The sequence below is a fragment of the Callithrix jacchus genome, chromosome X, assembly GCF_049354715.1.
Source record: "Callithrix jacchus isolate 240 chromosome X, calJac240_pri, whole genome shotgun sequence".
Classification (NCBI taxonomy): domain Eukaryota; kingdom Metazoa; phylum Chordata; class Mammalia; order Primates; family Cebidae; genus Callithrix; species Callithrix jacchus.
Window position 1 is genome coordinate 150,432,541 of NC_133524.1, and position 22,695 is coordinate 150,455,235.

General features: G+C 40.1%; 1 protein-coding gene and 1 pseudogene across 4 annotated transcripts in view; one reads left to right on the top strand and one right to left on the bottom strand.

Moving 5' to 3' along the window:
• GAB3 (GRB2 associated binding protein 3) overlaps window positions 1-22,695 on the bottom strand; it is a 74,699-nt gene that overhangs the window by 11,069 nt on the left and 40,935 nt on the right. For 2 of the 4 annotated variants that reach the window (XM_078363715.1, XM_035287991.3), the window contains exons 5-8: window positions 11,714-11,769; window positions 11,053-11,272; window positions 10,023-10,104; window positions 8,955-9,054 (exon numbers count right to left, since the gene is read on the bottom strand). In XM_078363715.1, coding sequence (XP_078219841.1) covers window positions 8,955-9,054; window positions 10,023-10,104; window positions 11,053-11,272; window positions 11,714-11,769 — 458 coding nt within the window. Of the gene's footprint in view, window positions 1-8,954; window positions 9,058-10,022; window positions 10,105-11,052; window positions 11,273-11,713; window positions 11,770-22,695 lie in introns of all 4 variants that reach the window. The other 2 variants (XM_035287990.3, XM_035287989.3) reach the window with 1 other exon arrangement.
• LOC144581228 (general vesicular transport factor p115 pseudogene) lies at window positions 17,105-17,907 on the top strand (annotated as a pseudogene).

Genomic DNA, 22,695 nt, shown 5'->3' on the forward strand with positions numbered 1-22,695 from the left:
AAAACAAACACATCCAAACTGGGAACAATCCCAAAAGGAAATTTCAAAAAAAAAAACCCAAAAAAGAGTTTCAATTACAATATAATCAAAAAGAACAAAATACTTAGGAATAAATTTAACCAAGGAGGCAAAGACTTGTACACTGGAAACTATCAGAAAGAAAGTAAAAGAGACATTAAGTGAATGAAAAGATATCTGTGTTCGTGTATTGGAAGACTTAATATTGTTAATATGATAATATTATGCAAAATAGTTTGAAGATTCAAAGCATTCCCTATCAGAATTCCAGTGGCATCTTTTGCAGAAATAGAAAAACCTATCCTTAAAGTTCACATGTAATCTTAAGGGACCCTTAACTGATAAATCAATCACAAAAAAGAAGAACAAAGTTGGAAGACTCATACTTTCTGATTTCAAAACTTACTACAAAGCTACAATAATCAAAACAGCATTGTACTGGCATAAGGACAGACATATAGACCAAGAAATAAACCCTTGCTTATATTGATTTTCAACAAGAGTACCAGGACCATATTGAAAAGATACTCTTTTCAGCAAATGGTGCTGGGAAAACTGAATGTCCACATGTAAAAGAATGAAGTTGGACTCTAACCTTTTACCATATATAAAAATTAACTCAAAAAAAATAAAATATCTAAACATAAGAGCTAAAATTATAAAACCATTAGAAGAAAACATAAGAGAAAATCTTCATTACCTTGGATTTGGCAATGATTTCATGGATATGATGCCAAATGCAAGGCAATAAAAGGAAAGAAAAATTTTGACTTCATCAAAATCAAAAACTTCTGTGCATCAAAGGACACTATAAAGTGAGTGAAAAGACAACCCACAGAATGAGAGAAAATATTTGAAAATCATGTATCTGACCATGGGTTAATATCCAGAATATATTTTTAAAACTCCTATAACTCAACAACAACAAAAAACAACCTAACTTAAAAATATGCAAAGAGCTGCTTGAGGAGATGGTCTGTACTTTATAGGAGCTCTAGTGCTGAGCTGTGAGCTCTGTTGTTCATTCAGGGCTGCTAGGCAGGTACGTTTAAGTCTGCTGCAGCAGAACTCATAAAGCCCCTTTTTTTTTTCCTCAGGTGCTCTGTCCTGGGAAGTTAGGGCTTTATTTATGAGTATCTGTTGCACTGTCCTGCCCAGCAAGGAGGCAGTCTAATCACTGCCTGCCTGCAATGGTTATGCTGAGCTGCCATGGGCTCTGCCCTGCTGTCGTGGGCTCCACCCTGTTGCTGTGGGCTCCGCCCTATTGCTGTGTGTAATTCACTGTAGTCGTGTTTATATGGGTGTGGTTAGAGCCACCGTGGTGATGATGGCCCGCCTCTGTAGTGGCGGACTCTCTCTGTTATGGTGGGTTGCCTCAGCAACGGTGGGTTGCCTCGGCAATGGCAGGCTGCATCAGCAATGGGAGTGTACCTCCGTAGGGGTCGAGTGCCTCGGTAATGGTGGTCACCCCTCCCCCTCGGAGCTGCACCATCCTGAGTTCAGCTGTGCTTGCCGTGAAACTTTTAACCTTGAGCATTTCCAATTGCTGTTTTGTTTGTTTTTGTGGGGGTGGGACCTGCTGAGCCTGATCACCTGGTTCCCTGCCTCAGAGCCTTTTTTTTTTAAGTTGAACGGTTGACTCTCTCCCAGGTGTTCCAGTCGCCTGTTGAAAGGGCGCCGGGATCTGTGTGATTTCCCTTGCAGTGACCCACTGCGCCGGCTGGAATCACATTGCTGCCCGGGAATCTCCTGGCCTGGCTTTCTTTTTAAGTCCTGTTTATTTAATCAGATGAATGTGCTAATCTGCCTTCTGAAATCTCCAATTGCCGGTTTAACAGGGCAACCAAACCAGTGTATTATTTTCATGGAGTGCCGCTGCGTTGCTGCCCTGGCCCAAACAGCTGCGCTGGTGGCCCATGCAGCTCTTACACCTGGGAATCTCCTGCTCTGTGTGTGATAAAGATCCGTCTGGAAATGCGGCGTCCACTCACATCTGTGGATTCACTGAGAGCTGCAATCCTGAGTTGGTCCTACAGCGCCATCAAAAAATCAATAAATCCAAGAGCTGGTTTTTTGAAAAGATCAACAAAATAGACAGACCACTAGCCAGACTGATAAAAAAGAAAAGAGAGAATAACCAAATAGATGCAATAAAAAATGATAAAGGGGAAATCACCACAGATTCCACAGAAATTCAAACCATCATCAGAGAATATTACAAACAACTCTATGCACATAAACTAGTAAACCTGGAAGAAATGGATAAATTCCTGGACACTCGTGTCCTCCCAAGCCTAAATCAGGAAGAAGCCGAAACCCTGAATAGACCAATAAGAAGGTCTGAAGTTGAGGCAGCAATTAAGAGCCTACCACACAAAAAAACCCCAGGTCCAGATGGGTTCACAGCTGAATTCTACCAGACACACAAAGAGGAGCTGGTACCATTCCTTCTGAAACTATTCCAAATAATCCAAAAAGAGGGAATCCTTCCCAAATCATTTTATGAGACCAATATCATCCTGTTACCAAACCCCGGCAGAGACCCAATAAGAAAAGAAAATTTCAGGCCAATATCCATGATGAACATAGATGCAAAAATCTTCAATAAAATAACGGCAAGCCGATTGCAACAGCACATCAAAAACCTCATCCACCATGATCAAGTAGGATTCATCCCAGGGATGCAAGGCTGGTTCAACATATGCAAGTCTATAAACGTAATTCACCACATAAACAGAACCAAAACCAAAAACCACATGATTATCTCAATTGACGCAGAGAAGGCCTTTGACAAAATTCAACAGCCCTTTATGCTAAAAACCCTCAATAAACTCGGTATTGATGGAACATATCTCAAAATAATAAAAGCTATTTACGACAAACCCACAGCCAATATCATACTGAATGGGCAAAAACTGGAAGCATTCCCTTTGAAATCTGGCACTAGACAAGGATGCCCTCTTTCACCACTCCTATTCAATATAGCACTGGAAGTTCTAGCCAGAGCAATCAGGCAAGAAAAAGAAATAAAGGGTATTCAAATAGGAAAGGAGGAAGCCAAATTGTCTCTATTTGCAGACGACATGATAGTATATCTAGAAGACCCCATCGTCTCAGCCCAAAAACTCCTGAAACTGATAAGCAACTTCAGTAAAGTCTCAGGATATAAAATCAATGTGCAAAAATCACAAGCATTCCTAAACACCAAAAACAGACTTAAACAGAGCCAAATCAAGAACTAACTGCCATTCACAATTGCTACAAAGAGAATAAAATACCTTGGAATACAACTCACAAGGAACGTAAGGGACCTCTTCAAGGAACACTACAAACCACTGCTCAACAAAATAAGAGAGGACACAAACAGATGGAGAAACATTCCATGTTCATGGTTAGGAAGAATCAATATCGTGAAAATGGCCATACTGCCCAAAGTAATTTACAGAATCAACGCTATCCCCATCAAGCTACCATTGACTTTCTTCACAGAACTGGAAAAAACCACCTTGAACTTCATATGGAACCAAAAGAGAGCCCGCATAGCCAAGTCAATTCTAAGCAAAAAGAACACAGTGGGGGGCATCACACTACTGGACTTCAAACGATGCTACAAGGCTATAGTAATCAAAACAGCAATGGGGAAAGGACTCCCTGTTTAATAAATGGTGTTGGGAGAACTGGCTAGCCATGTGCAGAAAGCAGAAACTGGACCCCTTCCTGACACCTTACACTAAAATTAACTCCAGATGGATTAAAGACTTAAACATAAGACCTGGCACCATAAAAACCTTAGAAGAAAATCTAGGCAAAACCATTCAGGACATAGGAGTAGGCAAGGACTTCATGACCAAAACACCAAAAGCATTGGCAACAAAAGCCAAAATAGACAAATGGGACCTAATGAAACTCCACAGCTTCTGTACGGCAAAAGAAACAGTCACTAGAGTGAATCGGCAACCAACAGAATGGGAAAAAATGTTTGCAGTTCACCCATCTGATAAAGGGCTGATATCCAGAATCTACAAAGAACTCAAACAGATTTACAAGAAAAAAACAAACGAGCCCATTCAAAAATGGGCAAAGGATATGAACAGACACTTTACGAAAGAAGACATACATGAGGCCAACAAACATATGAAAAAATGCTCATCATCACTGGTCATCAGAGAGATGTAAATCAAAACAACATTGAGATACCATCTCATGCCAGTTAGAGTGGTGATCATTAAAAAATCTGGAGACAGCAGATGCTGGAGAGGATGTGGAGGAATAGGAACACTTTTACACTGATGGTGGGAGTGTAAATTAGTTCAACCATTGTGGAAGACAGTGTGGCCATTCCTCAAGGACCTAGAAATAGAAATTCCATTTGACCCAGCAATCCCATTACTGGGTATATATCCAAAGGACTATAAATCGTTCTACTATAAGGACAAATACACACGAATGTTCATTGCAGCACTGTTTACAATAGCAAAGACCTGGAACCAACCCAAATGCCCATTGATGATAGACTGGACTGGAAAAATGTGGCACATATACACCATGGAATATTATGCAGCCATCAAAAACGAGTTCGTGTCCTTTGCAGGGACATGGATGAATCTGGAGAACATCATTCTCCGTAAACTGACACAAGAACAGAAAATGAAATACTGCATGTTCTCACTCACAGGTGGGTGATGAAAAATGAGGACACATGGACACAGGGAGGGTAGCACTACACACTGGGGTATAGTGGGAGGAATAGGGGAGGGACAGCGGGGGGGGAGCATGGAGAGGGATAGCATGGGGAGAAATGCCAGATGTGGGTGAAGGGGAGGAAGGCAGCAAATCACTCTGCCACGTGTGTACCTTTGCAACTATCTTGCATGTTCTGCACATGTCCCCCAAAACCTAAAATGCAATAAAAAATATGCAAAGGACTTAAATAGACAATTCTCCAAAGAAGATATATAAATGGCCAATAAGTACATAAAAATGTTTATCAGTCATTAGGGAAATGTAAATGCAAAGCACAGTGAGATACCATTAGGATAGCTATGATAAAAAATGATAAATAGGCAGGGCATGGTGGCTTACACCTGTAATCCCAGCACTTTGGGAGGCCGAGGCAGAGAGATCAAATGAGGTCAGGAGTTCGAGACCAGCCTGTAATTCCAGCTACTCAGGAGGCTGAGGCAGGAGAATTGCTTGAACCTGGGAGGTGGAGGTTTTCAGTGAGCCAAGATTGTGCCACTGCACTCCAGCCTGGGTGACAGAGTGAGACTCTGTCTTAAAAAGAAAAAAAGATAAATAAAAAGTGTTAGTGAGGATGTGGAGAAATTGGAACCCTTGTGCATTACTGGCAGTAATGCAAGATGGTGCAGTAACTGAGGAAAACAGTCTACATATACATACAAACAAATTGAAAGCAGGAAGTCAAACATACACTTGTATGCCAATGTTTATAGCAGCATTATTCATAATAGAATCCAGCCTCACCATCATTCATTCTTTTTTTTTTTTTTTTTTTTTGGCCAATCAGTTTGAGCTTTATGAGGTTGCTCAGGTTAGCCTTGAACTGATGACCTCCCCTTCGCGAGCGGCGCCATGACCTCCGGCGGGAGCCACTTTGGACCCACCATCATTCATTCTTAAGGTCAATTTAGTACTTTCAAAAACCTAGGAGTAACTGTGGGAATAAAAGGCAGAGGAAGTGGCTGAAGGTAGCAGCTAGCAAAGCGCCAATGGTGTGAGATCAAGCAGACAAGGGCTATAAGGTCACAGGAAAAGCAATGCTGAAATGTATGACAACAGGGTCCTGGCATGGTTAGTAATCCAGAAAGCCAGAATAGGGTTGAGGCCCAGAAGACAGACGAAGGCCTTGATAAGAATGAAGAGAGGCTCCTATACAGGGCACCCTTTCATAAAGAGTAGGAGCAGGAATGGGGCACTGCCTTCCTGTGTCTTTATTTCCTCCAAATGTCCAGCTCATTTTAAGTGTTCAATAAAGTATGCTAAATGCTAAATATGAATGAACAAAAGCACTGGTATTACTCTACCTCCCCAATTTGTTCCAAGGTAGAGAAATTGTTTAGCTTTGCCTCTAATCCCCCCAACATCCCCCACCATGCTAATTAATAGTGAGTCTCTGGTTTGGTGACATGTGAAACTGCAACCTCAGCCTATTGAACCATAAAAATTAACCTGAACCTGTCTCCATACAAAATATCATTATTGGGTCTTTAACTACAGATAAGTAAGTTTCCATGAATACCTTTTATCAAAGTGTTTTAATAATAATGGTATCTATATCTTTTACATTCAGAGAATTGATGCAAAGTAACTTCACTTAAAGCCTCACAACCAATCCGACAGCTGGGTAGGGCTGGAATTATTATGCCAATTTTACAAATCAAAAAGCCAGAGAAATTAAATAAAAATAATTATTGGGTAGTAGGCTTAATACCTGGGTGGTAAAATAATCTGTGCATGAACTCCTGTAATGCACGTTTGACTATAAAACAAACCTGGATAAGCATCTCTGAACTTAAAATAAAAATCAAAGTTAAATGTAAAAAGCTTTTCTCTTAGTTCTATTTCTGATGTATCCTACAATAAGAATGAATCTTGAAAACACTAGACACTACTACAGACACAAAAGGACTCCACTTACATGAGTTACCTAAAATAGAAAGTAGAACTTTACTGCAAGAAAAATATTTTTCAAAATTGTAAAAGAAAGCTTCTGACAGTTCTAATTGCTTAAAAACTTGAAAAAAATCCAAATGTCATTCCATGGGTGAGGGGACAAACAAAATGTGACACATCCATATGCTTGAACACTACTCAGCAATAAAATGGAAAGCGATATTAATACATGTAACAATAGACGAATTTAAAAAACACCATTCTGAGTGAAAGAAGCCAGTTTTAAAAGGTACTGTATGATTCTATTTTTGTGGCATTCTTGAAAGGACAAAACTACAGTCAGGAAAAATAGATCAATAGTTGCCAGGGTTACAGGTGAAGGGAGGATGTGGCTCTAAAGAGGTAGCATGAGGGATTTTGGAACTGTTCTGTATCCTGATCAAACTCATAGAATTGCATACCAAGAGAAAGTCAATTTCACTGTGTGATCTAAAAACTTAAAAGTACTGTGATACCATAATAAAAAAATTAATATGAGATTTAAGAGTCTAGAACTCTACTATAAAAGCCTTACAAAGTTTAAAGGGCTTGAAAAAGTGATAGAGAAGAAATCCCATATATTAAAATTAAGCATGTTTAGTCTTCTAAATTATCTATAATTCACAAACATTTAAAGAAAGATATATAGCAAAACTTGTATTTCAGTAAAGCAAAACCATGTTTCAGCCCCTGGCCTTAATCACTACATTCAGATCAGAACTTGTCCTTAAAGAGAAAAAAAAAATCTATCTATCTATCTATCTATCTATCTATCTATCTATCTATCTACTTATGTGCAAAATCAAACTCAGATCATACTAGGTTTGACTGTCATATTGGGCTGTTATGTGGCACAAGTGAAATAATGTAAAACAAAGTCATATGAAACTGCCTTATTACTAAGATTTCAAAAACCACAATTGAACGAGATGAGATAGCCTTTAAACATTTTTCTATGACAGTTCCCATGATCATAGCTACCATCAGCCAGTGTTCTGGCTCCTAATCTGCTGTGTCATGTTGCCTAGTAATACACAGAGACAGTGATCGATCAGTGATTATAAACTTTGTTGTTAATGAAACAGCGTCAAAGATCAGAAAGGAACTGCTAGTATCTGGAGTGACTCTTACACTTGCTTCCACTGGGTTTCAGATGCACTTCCCTTTTCTGTTCTCGGGAGACAGAGCACAGCTGTTAAGCATCGTTTTATAAGTGTTTTCTTCTAGAAATTTCCCAAGGGCCATTACTAAGTGTGAGAAATATTGGGAAGACCATAACAGATTTGTATATGGGTCACTTTCCATCTGCATCAGGTTAAGTGCACTTACAGCAAAATTTTAATAAAATAAGAAGGGAAAATGAAGCATTTAATTATTGCTTAACTGGAGATTACTATTTTTAGATTTTCAGTTGCTGATTATCCTTGCATATAGGAAGGCAGAATTGTCTTCTCAAGAGTATATTGTCACAGAGCCTTGAATATTGTCCTTCTAAGATCTCTTTTCAAAATTTCATGGTTCAAACAGAAGCTCTCTGTTGAGTTCCCTGCATTTGTAATTTGTACAACAGGCACTGTCATGGCTGAAGTGTCTGCTAATTGCCAGATGTGCTAAAAGTCCCTCTCCATCTTCAGAAGCCCGTGTTCTCAATAGCATCCAAGATGAAGAGAATAGAAGAAACAACAGGACTCTTTAACCAAATGGTTAATCAAAGGATAGAGATCTTAAGTCTCTATCCACTCAAGTCTATAGAAAAACCCCATAATAGGAGTCTTCCAGAGTCCGATATACTCACAGCCCAGGGCACTGTACCTTCCCTAGTGGGACTCTAAGTGATCCTTCCTTGAGGAAGGTTCAGAAGCAGTCAGGACAGGGCCACCAGGTGTGCTGGTGGAAGGGAACTTGCAATATGTTGAGTTTTTACAATTTAAACTCTGGACATCTAGGGAACTAGAAATCTGTTGGGGTCAAACAGGACATCACAGCCTTGGTGAAAAGAATTGCTGCATTTCCATTTTCAAATTAAGCAAGGCTCAGCCCTAAGTTCTCTCAAAATGGTATGAGGAGTTGAATGTTGCATGAAAGAAAGCCAGCTTCAAACTGATTTGTTCCAAGTCCAGAAAAGCTTGTGGCCTGGTTTTACGATCAAGTGATTGTTTTAAGATTGCACAGAGCTTACTGGAGGATGTGTTTCCTTTATAATTACCTCATAAGAATGTAGATTGGGGTGAAGAATAAGAAAAGTGTGAAAAATATAAGATTACCATTTCGATGTAGCTTTCTTCCTCTTCTCTGGAAACAGGATTAGCAAAAAATCTTGCAGAATTAGTACCATTTCTTTCTGGAGAGCAAAAGCTGGTTCGACTGCTAAGAATAAAAACATAGATGAGGTGAAAGCAATGTCTTACAGCTGCTCTGAAAGCCAGCCAGGAACTAACATGGCCCCATGGGGTTTCGGCCCTCCCCTTCCAGCCAGACACTACTTCTTTCCGGCCAAAGCAGTTCCTGAAGAAGCAGAAACTGCCCAACAGTTTCTGCCCCACTCTGGGGCAAATGGCTCCCAATTCACAAAGGCTGCTTTTTCCCCCAGGCTCTCTATGTGACACAGCTCAAGAGCTTTCTAAACAGATGAAGGCATCATATCATTAAGCAAAAAAATCACTCCTTTTGGGCCTTCTTGTTTCTATTCAACGTAAGGAAAAGTGAGGAAGTATGGCCATTCCTCTGACAGGACAAGAAGACTGCTAATCAACTTCCCTCCTTCTCCCATGTCAGAAGTATGGGCTGAGTCACTGTCTTGGCTGGAAATACAGCTCATTGCAGAATTCTGCTTTACAATGCAATTGTGTTTTGTAGCATTTAGAGTGAACTGAGAAACTCCCAAGCCAAGCTCAGGACTAAAAATGCAACTTCTAAAAGGTGAGATGAAAGGGTGCAATTACATTTTGAAGTCTGTCTACCCGGCCCATGAATCTGGGAGCTCCCTTGTCCTATCCCATTCAGAAAGCTGGGCTTGGGCCATAGCTGATTCCACTGAGACTGGGGATCGAAAAAGAGCCCATCTTTGGTACTGGAATTGTAGCACGTAAACAAGTTCAGGAAGTATGGTACAGCTATCTTTGACCATGAGGATTGTGCAAAGACAAAGGAATACACAGATGTGAAGAGTGAAGCAGATGTGAGCAGATTCCTTGGGTTCCCAACAGCACACTAGTTCCTGATTCCATAATCCTGGGATATTAAGTGGGCCTCAACTGCATTTAATCAGAGGCCTAACACACACCAGGGGTGTTTGGGCTGGATGAGGCTCTTTTGAGCAATCAGAGTCTCACCAAGGCACAGTGCGGGTCCTGGTAAGAGATGCATGTTCCCGGATGGTGGAGAGACTTCTCAGGTCCAGGGGAGGTGGCCGCGCTACAAGACAGTGTGCAACATCCACGAGGTCAAGGCTACAATTTAAAGGCTGTAAAACTACGACATTTCCTAACAGGCAGCACTGATGATGAGTGTGAATTTTACTGTCCTCTTCCCTGCCTCACTGAGAGTAAACACAAATACTGAGCAAATGGCCACATTAACTTCTGCAGATAACAATGTAGCAATGTGTTATTAAGTCTCTGTATATCATGTATGCTTCTAGCTGTCAAGGGCACAGGATGAACAGAGCAGATGAAAGTCTCTGATCTTGTGGAATTGCAACACCTATCTCACACCTGATGTGTCTAAAGTGGAAATGTTATCTTTCTTATCACAGGCAGAGATGATCACGCAGGTCCTAGTCTTCCACACCTACAATCCATTGTGCACCTGATGATCCCTCTGCCTAGAATGTTTTCCCCATTTCTTTGCCTCCAGACAAGATCAGGCCCCACAGCATGGGCTCTAAAGTTCTTGTACAGCACTCCCCCAGTTTGTGATGATACATTCATCTATGATTGATCTGGGCCTAGACCGTGCTCCAGGAGTACAGGGGTACATCTGTTTGTTCACTGCAGTAGCCTTGACACCTAGAGAAGCACTTGGTATCTGCCCTGACCCTTATTTCACCTCAGTGGTCCATCTTCCTGAGTTAGTCCTGACCCAGGTGTCCACCTTTGTTAGGGATGCAGCCAAAGAACCCTCTGGAATGAACTTGGCTTTGTCAGCTGTATTTGCAAGGCCACAGTGCCTGTACATCCCCCAACTCCTATTATCATGACAATCTGGGGCAGGAAGATGTCCCAGCCCTTCCTATTCCATCCCAGCCACTTCTTTTCTGACCTGATACTTTCCAACCCTCAGGGGTGGTTTCTCTAGGTCTTCCTTTCCACAAACCTTTTCTATGCAACCACCAGAACCTTGCTCCCCTGGTCAAGTGCTTACATTTCCTCTGAGGCTTGAGATCTCTATTCACTGGGGGAGGTTCCAGGTCTGCAGGTAGCTCAGGCAGTGGGCTTGAGATGCTTCCTGAGCTCATTGGAATGTAGTCATCAGGGCTGCAGTGGGGTCCAAGACCAGAGGCAACGGCCTGGGGGCTCATCGGCATATAGCTGTCTTCAGTACTGGTTGAAGCTGTGGGGTATGTCGGGGAGAACCTGCATGGCTGCAAAAGAATCGATACAGATTGGGAACTACAGACCAGTCATAGAGACTGCTATCAGAGGGCAGCCAAGGCTGCACATATGGGTTCAGTTCCAAATTATCCAAGTACAACTCTGAACTTCCTCAGGAAAGTCAGACAAGCCTCTAGCTCAAGTTCTGCCTCTGAACTTACCATTTTAGTATAGGCGATAACTCTTCAAGATCTGATACTGGAAGACAGAAGGTTATGAATTGATGCAAATGCTTTAAGTATAAAGTGGTGCCTTCAGTAGCTATACCAAGTTGAACAGTGTCCGAACCATTAGAACCAAGTCCCATAGTTCTCAAACGAGTTCAAGTCCTCAGGGACTCAGAGTGCTGAATCTTCAAGATTTCAGGGGAACATATACATATCAGGCTATTTTAGTAAAATTGATGCTTAAAGGAACCTGCGTGAACTTACCAAGTTTAAACTAAGCCGCTTGTCTCGGTGTCTTAAGGATTGGCCTTCTACATCAGCTGCAAGAAATAAGCCAAGGTGGTGAGAAATGCAGGACAACATCAACTGAAACTGGAGTCCAAGTCCCTATGTACCCCAAGGACCTGTGCTCAGCTCCAGAGAGGCAGAGAAGCATAACACATATCCACAATGCTTGCTATTGGAGTCTGGCTGCGCAGTCAGAACACATTTCCCCAACAGATGAAAAATCAGACCAGAATTTGAAGAAGTTTGTAGCTGATGGCTTGAGTTCTCTCTGTGAATTAGGAGAAAATGTAGCAAGTAATTAACAGATGCTTGTGTAATTTATTACATAAATCTTCTGAACTGAAGGCAGAGCTGGAGGTTTGAGGAGAGGAGAGAAGGTTTGAAATATTCTTCGTAATGAGCTGAACAGGGTGAACAGAGAAATGATTGCCTTGTGGAGCAGCATTAAGGGCCCAGTTGAGGTCTGTGACCATGAATTAGTGACTACTAGAAAGAACAGCTGGATTTATCCAGGATTAGAAACTCATCAGTTGGCTGCGATAAAGGGTATGATACAAAAATTTAGAATTATTGTTGAAGTTGAAGAGATGTTCAGAAGGCAGCAAGATACCTGGGCCTAGACTCAAATGAGATATAATTTGGAGGAATTTAGCAGCTTGGAGATGACAGTTGAAACCATAAGAGTAGATGAAACAAGGTTGCAAGTGTTGAGAAAAGTACAAAACTCTAGAGATTCCTAAGATTCAAAGAACTAAGAGGTAAGTCACTGAAGTATCTTGAGAAAGAGCAACCGTAGATTAATGAGGAAACCTGGGGGACATGGTACCAAGAAAGCCTCAAGAAGGAAAGAATGGCCAATGGTGTTGAGTGGTGCAGAGAAGTCCAGCAAGGGCTCCCAGCATGTGGTGGCCAGAGCAAAGCAGCCCTCAGCCCTCAAGAGCTTGGAGGTGTGAAAAGTCAGGCAGCCTCTAAGAAATAAACTTAAAATTTGACATCATCTTAAAATGCAAGGACAACTCCCAGTTCAGAAAAATGTGACAGAGACAGATGGAATTAAGCATATATATTATATATACATATATGTCTATGTATATATGGATATAGCTGTGCTTACATGTTTGTAAAGATGTATAAGTACTGGCTAAAAGCTACTCTGAAGTCAGACTGTCTAGTTTTAAATCCCTACACTGCCATGTATTAGCCGTGTGACACTAGAAAAGTTACTTAACATCTCTATGTGTCAGTTTCCTAATTTGTAAAATGAAGCCAATAATAGAACCTATTTCATAGGACTTCTGGAAAGGCTAGATGTGTTGGTGCATGTAAAGGACTTAGAACACTGCCTGGAACACAGAAAGTGCATAATAACTCTTAGAAATTATAATGGAATAATTTCTTATTAGGAGATTTGCATGTGTGAGCACAAGCCCCTAACTCCCTTTCCACTATGAGACCCTTTTGAAGTCACCAAATAATATAAATATAGAGAAAACCCTGAATCAAAGGCATAGGTGTAACCCATGTGCGAGATACATTAAAGATTTATGACAGATAGAATGCAGATAGGATCAGAGTAAAGGAAAGCCCTTTTTCTCTCACATGGTAGCGTTAGTCGCAAGCTTCCTGAAGTGCCTTGGACCTTACAGGAACACAGGCAGACAGTACCCCCCATGGCCTGGGGTGGTTGTAGCTATGGAGTGAGGCTCGTCTGCCTTTGGAAAGGGAAGGGAAGAGTGGGAAGGACTGTGTCCTGTGGTTTGAGTGCCAGCTAAGCTTCAGTACAATAAAACACTAAGTAGACTTCTAAGGTTTTTGAGGCTCCTGGACAGCATCTCTGGACCCACTCAGGGACTGGGGGACTTAGCTACCCTGAAGGAAAGGACACAGGCCTGGCTATTTTTGCCACCTGCTGCTTGTAGAGCAGAAGCCAGGGAGTGGTTACAGCAAGCCTTGGGTGAGACCCAGTACTGTGCTGGCTTCAGATCTGACACAGCACAATCCTAGGACTGGTGGCCACAGGGATGCTTGTGTCACTCCACCCCCAGCTCCAGATGGCTCAGAACAGAGAGAAAGAGATACTGTTTGTTTGGGAGAAAGTAAGGGAAGCCTCCACCTGGTAATCAAGATCATCAAGGCAGTATGTCTACAAGCCTGCAAGAACCACAGGATTACTGGGCCTATGGTTTCCCCTAAAGCAGATACAGCCGAGACGACAACACCCAGTCCCTTTTGAATATCTACAAAGCCTTCCCAAGAAGGACAGGTACAAACAAGCCCAGATAGTGAAAACTACAACAAATACCAAACTCTTCAATGTCCAGACATCAAGGAACATCTACTAGGATCAACACCACCCAGGAAAACATGACCTCACCCAATAAACTAAATAAGGCACCAGGGACCAATCCTGGAGAAAAAGAGATATGTGCCCTTTCAGGCAGAGAATTAAAAATAGTTGTACTGAGGAAATTCAAAGAAATTCAAGATAACACAGAGAGGGGATTCAGAATTCTACAAGATAAATTTAACACAGGGATTGAAATAATTACAAGGAATCAAGCAGAAATTCTGGAGCTGAAAAATGCAACTGGCCTTCAGAAGAATACATCAAAGTCTCTTAAAAACAGAATTGATCAAGCAGAAGAAAGAATTAGTGAGCTTGAAGAGAGGCTATTTGAAAATACACAGAGTAGGCAAAAGAAAAAAGAATAAAGAATGAAGCACACCTACAAGACTTAGAAGTAGCCTCAAAAGGGTAAATAATCTAAGAGTTACTGGCCTTAAAGAGGAGGAAGAGAAAGAGTAACATTCAAGTATAAGAAGGTTGTAGAATACAAAGCAGGTTTAACCTAAATAAGACTATCTCAAGGCATTTAATAATCAAACTCCCAAAGGTCAAGGGTAAAGAAAGGATCCTAAAAGCAGCCAGAGAAAAGAAACAAACCACATACGATGGGGCTCCAGTACGTATGCAGCAGACTTTGTAGTGGAAGGAAACCTTACAAGCCAGGAGACAGTGGCATGGCGTATTTAAAGTGTTGAAGGGAAAAATTTTTACCCTAGAATAGTATATCCCACAAAAAATATCCTTCAAACATGAAGGAAAAATAAAGACTTTCCCAGACAAATAAAAGCTGAAGGATTCCATCAACCACAGATCTGTCCTTCAAGAAATGCTAAAGGGGGTCCTTCAATCAGAAAGAAAAGAACGTTACAGAGCAATAAGTAATCACCTGGAGGTACAAAACTCACTGGTAATAGTAAGTAAACCAAAACATACAGAATATTGTAACACTGTAACTCTGCTGTGTGAACTACTATTATCAATTAAAAATAACAACTATGACAACTTTTCAAGGCATAAACAGTACAATAAGATGTAAATAGAAAAAACGAAAAGTTGAACACCAAGGGTACAAAGTTAAGGCATAGAGTGTATATTAGTTTCATTAAGTTGTTGCCAGGTTAAAATAATGGATTATAAGGTAGTATTTGCAAGCCGTGTGGTAGCTTCAAACCAAAAAACATACAATGTATACACAAAAAGTAAAAAGCAAGAAACTAGGTCATATCACCAGAGAAAATCACATTCACCAAAGGAAGACAGGAAGTAAAGAAATAAAGAAGAGAACACCACAAAACAACCAGAAAGCAAATAACAAAATGGGAACAGTAACATTGAAAGTAAATGAACTGAACTCTTCAATCAAAAGATATAGAATGGCCTTTTTCATCCAAAGGACGAAAAAAACAAAACCATTGATCTGTTACTTATAAGAAACACACTTCACCTGTAAAGACACACCGTGCCTATGGAAAACGAAAAAATGATAAAGGGTTCAATTCAGCAAGAGGATATAACAATTTTAAATATGTATGCCACGAATGCTGACACATCCAGATACATAAAGCAAATAATATAACTAAAGAGAGAAACACCACAATACAATAAGAGCTGGAGACTAACATCCCACTTTTAGCATTGGACAGATCTTGCAGACAGAAAAGTAACAAAGAAACATTGGGCTTAATCTACACTAGACCAAATGGATGTGATAGATATTTACAGAACATTACATCTAAGATCTGCAGAGCACACATTCTTTTCCGCATCACATGGATCATTCTCAAGGATAGACCATATGTCAGGTCACAAAACATGCCTTAAAACATCCCAAAATTGAAATAATACCCAGCATCTTCTCCAAAAACAGTGGAATAAAATTAGAAATCAATAACAAGAGGGATTTTGGAGACTATGGAAATGTTAAAATATGCTCCCGAATGACCAGTGAGTCAATGAAAAAATTAAGAAGGAAATTGAAAAAAATTCTTGAAGCAAATGATAATGGAAACACAACATACCAAAACCTATGGGATGCAGCAAAAGCAGTATTAAGAAGGAAATTTATGCAGATCTTGCAGGATTGTTGCATAGGTACACACATGCCATGGTGGTTTGCTGTCTCCATTCCACCCGTCACCTACATCAGGCATTTCTCCCAGTGTTATCCCTCCCCAACTTCCCCACCCGCCACTGTCCCTCTCCTAGCCCTCCACCCCCCAAAACACCCCAGTGTCTGAAGTTCCCCTCCCTGTGCCCATGTGTTCTCATTGTTCAACACCTCCCTGTGAGTGAGAACATGCAGTATTTCATTTTCTGTTCTTGTGTCAGTTTGCTGAGAATGATGGTTTCCAGATTCATCCAAGTCCCTACAAAGGACACGAACTCATTGTTTTTTATGGCTATATAGTATTCCATGGTGTATATGTGCCACATTTTCCCTGTCCAGTCTATCATCGATGGGCATTTCGGTTGGTCCAGGTCTTTGCTATTGTAAACAGTGCTGCAATGAACATATGTGTGCATGTGTCTTTATAACAGAACGATTTATAATCCTTTGGGTATGTACCGAGTAATGGGATTGCGGGGTCAGTCAAATTGTATTTTTATTTCTAGATCCTTGAGGAATCGCCACACTGTCTTCCACAATGGTTGAACTAATTTTCGCTCCCACCAGCAGTGTAAAAGTGTTCCTATGTCTCCACATCCTCTCCAGCATCTGTTGTCTCCAGATTTTTTAATGATCGAGAATGGCTATTATCAAAAAGTCAAAAAATAACAGACACTGGTGAGGTTGCAGGGAAAATGGAATGCTTATAAACTGTTGTTGGAAATGTAAATTAGTTCAACGATTATGGAAAACAGTGTGGTGATTCCTCAAAGACCTAAAAACAGAAATACCATTCAACCCAGCAATCCCATCCCTGGGCATATATTCAAAGGAATAGAAATCATTCTAATGTAAAGACGCCTATGTTCATTTCAGCACTATTCACAATAGCGAAGACATGGAGTCAACCTAAATGCCCATCAATGACAGAGTGGATACAAGAAAATGTCCATACCAGTATAATCTTCTTAAAGTACAGCTAGGAAAAGACAATCAGCATCAAGGTTCTTACAGTGAGGGGGCTCAGATGAATGGCATTCAGCCATAAGAAATTGGTAGATTCCAAGAAGAGATAGAATAATTAAAACGTAATCAGGAACTTTTACAAAGTCAGCTGACTGAAAAGGACTCTATGATTGAAAATTTGAAATCTTCCCAAACATCTGGCACAAATGAACAGTCTTTAGCAATAGCTTCAGCTAGAGATTCTGAACAAGTTGCAGAATTAAAACAGGAACTGGAAACTTTAAAGTCTCAGTTAAACTCACAATCTGTGGAGATCACCAAACTCCAGACAGAAAAGCAGGAACTGTTACAGAAAACAGAAGCTTTTGCAAAATTAGTTGAGGTACAAGGAGAGAATGAGACTGTTAATAGCCACCAAAACTACTGATATAGAATGAAGACTGTCAGCATTATTACAAGAGACTAAAGAGTTGAAGAATGAAATTAAAGCTTAGGATTCATCTAACAGTAGCATTGCCATTTTACAAACTGAGAAAGACAAACTAGAGTTGGAAATTACAGATTCTAAAACAGAACAGGATGATCTCCTTGGTGCTCTTGGCTAATCAAGATCAGAAACTACTTTCATTGGAGAATAAACTCAAGGATCTTGGTCATCTGGTTGAAGAAAAGGATGAAATTGAATCCAGAGACCAAGAGGATGAGGATGATGAAAGTGAAGATCCTGGCAAGGACTTAGATAATAACTAGCTTTAAAATCTCTAGGAACAATAGAGAATATATTGTAACTTTGAAGATGGAATCTAAACTTTGGTTTACCTCCACAGAAAATAAAGATTTAGAAACCAAGTGGAAAACATTCACTATTAAGCCTATTGACATATTTTTGTAATGCTGCTACCCATGTTGAAAACCTTAAAACCAAATTTATGTAGAACACACATCTTTTATTTAAATCCATCTGAACTGTCCCAAAATATAATTTGCAAAGAGCTTCGAACACCAAAAATATACCATTTGAAGGCATGTGGTGGCAATACTATTTGCCTTAGTTCATTGGTTGTTTACTTTTCAAAATTTGTGACTTCTAAGTACTAACACATTTGATTGAATGTGTTGAATTGGAATTATTATTTCTAAATTCAGCATTTGAGTTCTTAGCCGATTATTTTATTTTAAAGAAGTTAGAATGGCTGCATTCTGTACCTCAGAGAAGAAGCTGAAGGATGCTGACACACAGTGATGTGGAGGACGTTTCTAAGAAACTTTTGCAACAATGTATTAACGTCATTAGTTTTCTTTTTGTTTTAAGCTAAATATCTAAAACAAATTTCAAGTTAACAGTTCATAAAACTCAGATTTATTATTGTTGTTTATCATTAAACATACTATGTTCCCAGTTTTAAAAAGACCCAAACTAGAATTTATATAATTTATTGGCATTTTTGCTGAATAGGTTTAAGTCAGATAATAGATTTTTAAAAAGCAAATGAACCAATGTGTCAAAATTCGATGTTTCATAATAAAAATAGATACATTCACTTAAAAAAAAAAGGAAATGTGGTCCATATACACCATGGAATACTATGCAGCTACAAAAAATAATGAGATCACGTCTTTTGCAGGAACATATACAGAGCTGGAGGCCATTATCCTTAGCAAACTAACACAGTAAAAGAAAACTCAATACCATATGTTCTCACTTATAAGTCGGAGCTAAATTATGAGAACACATGGACACAGAGAGGGGAGCAACAGACACTGGGGTCTATTGGAGGGCAGAGGATGGTAGTAGGGAAAGGATCAGAAAAAATAACTAATGGATAGGCTTAACACCTGGATGATGGAATAGCCAACAAACCCCTATGACACAAGTTTATATATTTAATAAACCTACACATGTACCCCTGAACTTAAAACAAAAGTAAAAATTAAAAACATTTTAAAAACTACAATGAGAGTATTATCTCACCCCAGTTAATATGGCTTATATCTAAAAGACAGGCAATCACAAATGCGTGTGAGGATGTGGAAAAAGGGGAACCTTGTACACTGTTGGTGGGAATGTAAATTAATACAACCACTATGGAGAACAGTATGGAGGTTCCTCAGAAAGCTAAAAATTGAGCTACATATGATCCAGCAATCCCACTGCTGGGCATATGCCCCAAAGAAAGGAAATCAGTGTATCAACCAGATACATGCACTCCCATGTTTACTTCAGCACTGTTCACAAGAGCCAAGATTTGGAAGCAACCAAAGTGCCCATAGACAGAAAATGTGGTGCATATATATGCTGGAGTACTCTTCAGCCATAAAAAAGAATGAGATCCTGTCATTTACAACAACATGGATTGAACTGGAGGTCATTAAGGAGGTTAACTGGAGGTTAAGTGAAAGAAGCCAGGCACAGAAAGACAAATGTCACATGTCCTCACTTATTTGTGGAATCTAAACATTGAAACAATTGAACTTATGGGCATAGAGAGTGGAAGAATGGTTGCCAGAGACTAGGAAGGTTAGCCGGGATTGGGGGCTGTGGGGGAGGGGAGGATGGTTAACAGATACACAAATTCATTGGAAAGAATAAGACCTACTATTTGATCACACAACAGGGTGACTATAGTCAATAATAACTTAATTGTACATTTAAAAATAACTAAAAGAGTGTAATTGGATTGTTTGTAACACGAAGGATAAATGCTTGAGGGGATGGATACCCCATTCTCCATGACGTGGTTATTTCATATTGGATGCCTACATCAAAACATCTTACATACCCCATAAATATATACACCTACTATGTACTCACAAAAATTAAAAAGAAAAAATAAACTATAAAAGCAAGAGCAAACCAAACTGAAAAATAGTGTAAGGAAATAAACAATAAAGATCACAGCAGAACTACAGAAAAAGTTGGTTCTTCAGAAAGATAAACAAAATCAATAAACCACTAGACGAAGAAACAGCAAAGAATGCCCAGGTAGATCAAATCAGAACTGAAAAAGCAGACGCTATGATAAATGCCAAAGAAATACACAGTGTCATTAGAGGAAAAGGATAAATTCCTGGACACGTAAAACCTACCAAGATTGAATCAGAAAGAACTAGAAAACCTGAACAAACCAATAATCAGTAATGAGATTGAATCATTAATTAAAAAAAAAGTCTCCCCCCAAAAAAAGCCCAGAAACGTGATGGTTTTACTGCTGAATTCTACCAAGCATTTGAAGAAGAGGTAACACCAATGCTTCTCAAAATATCCTCCCCAAAAATGAAGAGGAGGGAATCCTCCCTAACTCGTTCTACAAGCCCAGCATCACCCTGCTACCAATACCAGACAAGGACACACACAAAAAATAAAAAAACAAAGAAAACTACAGGACAATGTCTCTGATGAACATAGATGTAAAATCCTCAACAAAATACTAGATTTAATATCTAGGTTATGAAATAATAATCTGTACAACAAATCCTGTGACATGACTTTACCTATGCAACAGACTTACACATGTATCCCAAACCGAAAATAAAAGTTTTAAAAATAAAAAAAATAAAAAATACTAGCAACGTGAATCAAACAATACATCATACAGATAAGTCACTATGATCAAGTGGGATTAATCTCAGGGATGCAAGAATGAGATACATCACATCAACAGAATCAAGGACAAAAACCATATGATCATCTCAGAAGACACATTTTTAATGGAGAACTTAAACAAATTCACAAGAAAAAAACAAACAACCCCATCAAAAACTGGGCAAAGTTGTTGGGAAAACTGGCTAGCCATGTGCACAAAGCTGAAACGGGATCCCTTCCTTACACATTATACAAAAATTAACTCCAGATGGATTAAAGACTTAAACATAAGACCTAACACCATAAAAACCCTAGAAGAAAACCTAGGCAATACCCTTCAGGACACAGGCATAGGCAAGGACTTCATGACAAACATCGAAAGCATTGGCAACAAAAGCCAAAATAGACAAATGAGGCCTAATTAAACTCAAGAGCTTCTGCACAGCAAAAGAAACAGTCATTACAGTGAACCAGCAACCAATAGAATGGGCAAAAATTTTTTTGCAAGATACCCAACTGACAAAGGGCTAATATTCAGAATCTACAAAGAACTAAAACAAATATATAAGAAAAAAACAACCCCATCAAAAAGTGGGCAAAGGATATGAACAGACACTTTTCAAAAGAAGACATACATGTGGCCAACAAGCATATGAAAAAAAGCTGATCCTCACTGGTCATCAGAGAAATGCAAATCAAAACCACATTGAGATACCATCTCACACCAGTTAGAATGGCAATCATTAAAAAATCTGGAGACAACAGATGCTGGAGAGGATGTGGAGAAATAGGATCACTTTTACACTGCTGGTGGGAGTGTAAATTAGTTCAACCATTGTGGAAGACAGTGTGGCGATTCCTCAAGGACCTAGAAGTAGAAATTCCATTTGACCGAGCAATCCCATTACTGGGTATATATCCAAAGGATTATAAATTGCTCTATTATAAAGACACATGCACGCGTATGTTCATTGCGGCACTGTTTACAATTGTAGACCTGGAAGCAACCCAAATGCCCATTGATGATAGACTGGATTAAGAAAGTGTGGCACATATACACCATGGAATACTACGCAGCCATAATAAAGGATGAGCTCCTGTCCTTTGTAGGGACATGGATGAAGCTGGAAACCATCATTCTCAGCAAACTGACACAAGAACAGAAAACCAAACACCACATGTTCTCACTCATAAGTGAGTGTTGAACAATGAGAGCACACTGACACAGGGAGGGGAACATCACACACTGGCAGCTGTTGGGGGGTAGGGGGTCAGGGGAGGGATAATAGGGGGTGGGGAGATTGGGAAGGGATAGCACTAGGAGAAATGCCTGACGTAGGTGACGGGGGATGGAGGCAGTAAATCACCATAGCACGTGTATGCCTATGTTACAATCCTGCAAGATCTGCACATGTACCCGGAAGTTAAAGTAAGAAAAAAAAAGAGGGTTGTGGAGGGCCCTTTGTAAGCCAGTTAGAATTTGGAAAGAACAAGTTTAGTGGGATGATGAACGAGGCTCAGGGCTCTCTAAGTGTGAGAGAGAGGCAAAGAAGGGAATGGGACTGAGCTGAGACAAAAGACATCAACTTTTGTACCAACTGGATTCCTGAGTGACTCCAAAAAACACTAGCAGCTCAGACTCAGGTGGGAAAGCCCATCACAAGGGACCAGTGTTCCAACCTATTGCAGCATCTATGGGGATCTAACTGTCTCTCCTGGTGGCCAGGCTGAAAGGAGGGATGGGGGAGGGGATCCAGGAACAGAAGACTGCTGCTTTCAGGCTGTATGTTTCCACTAAGGATCCAGCCCCATTAGGTGATCAGGCCAGCGTGAGCAAGGGACAAGCACATACGTACAGGCTGCCTACATCAAGGTCATTCTAAGTAGCCCCATCCATGGACACAAAGAGTGAGGAGGACCCAGGGTTTTCTTGATGCCTGAATCTTAGGACTCAA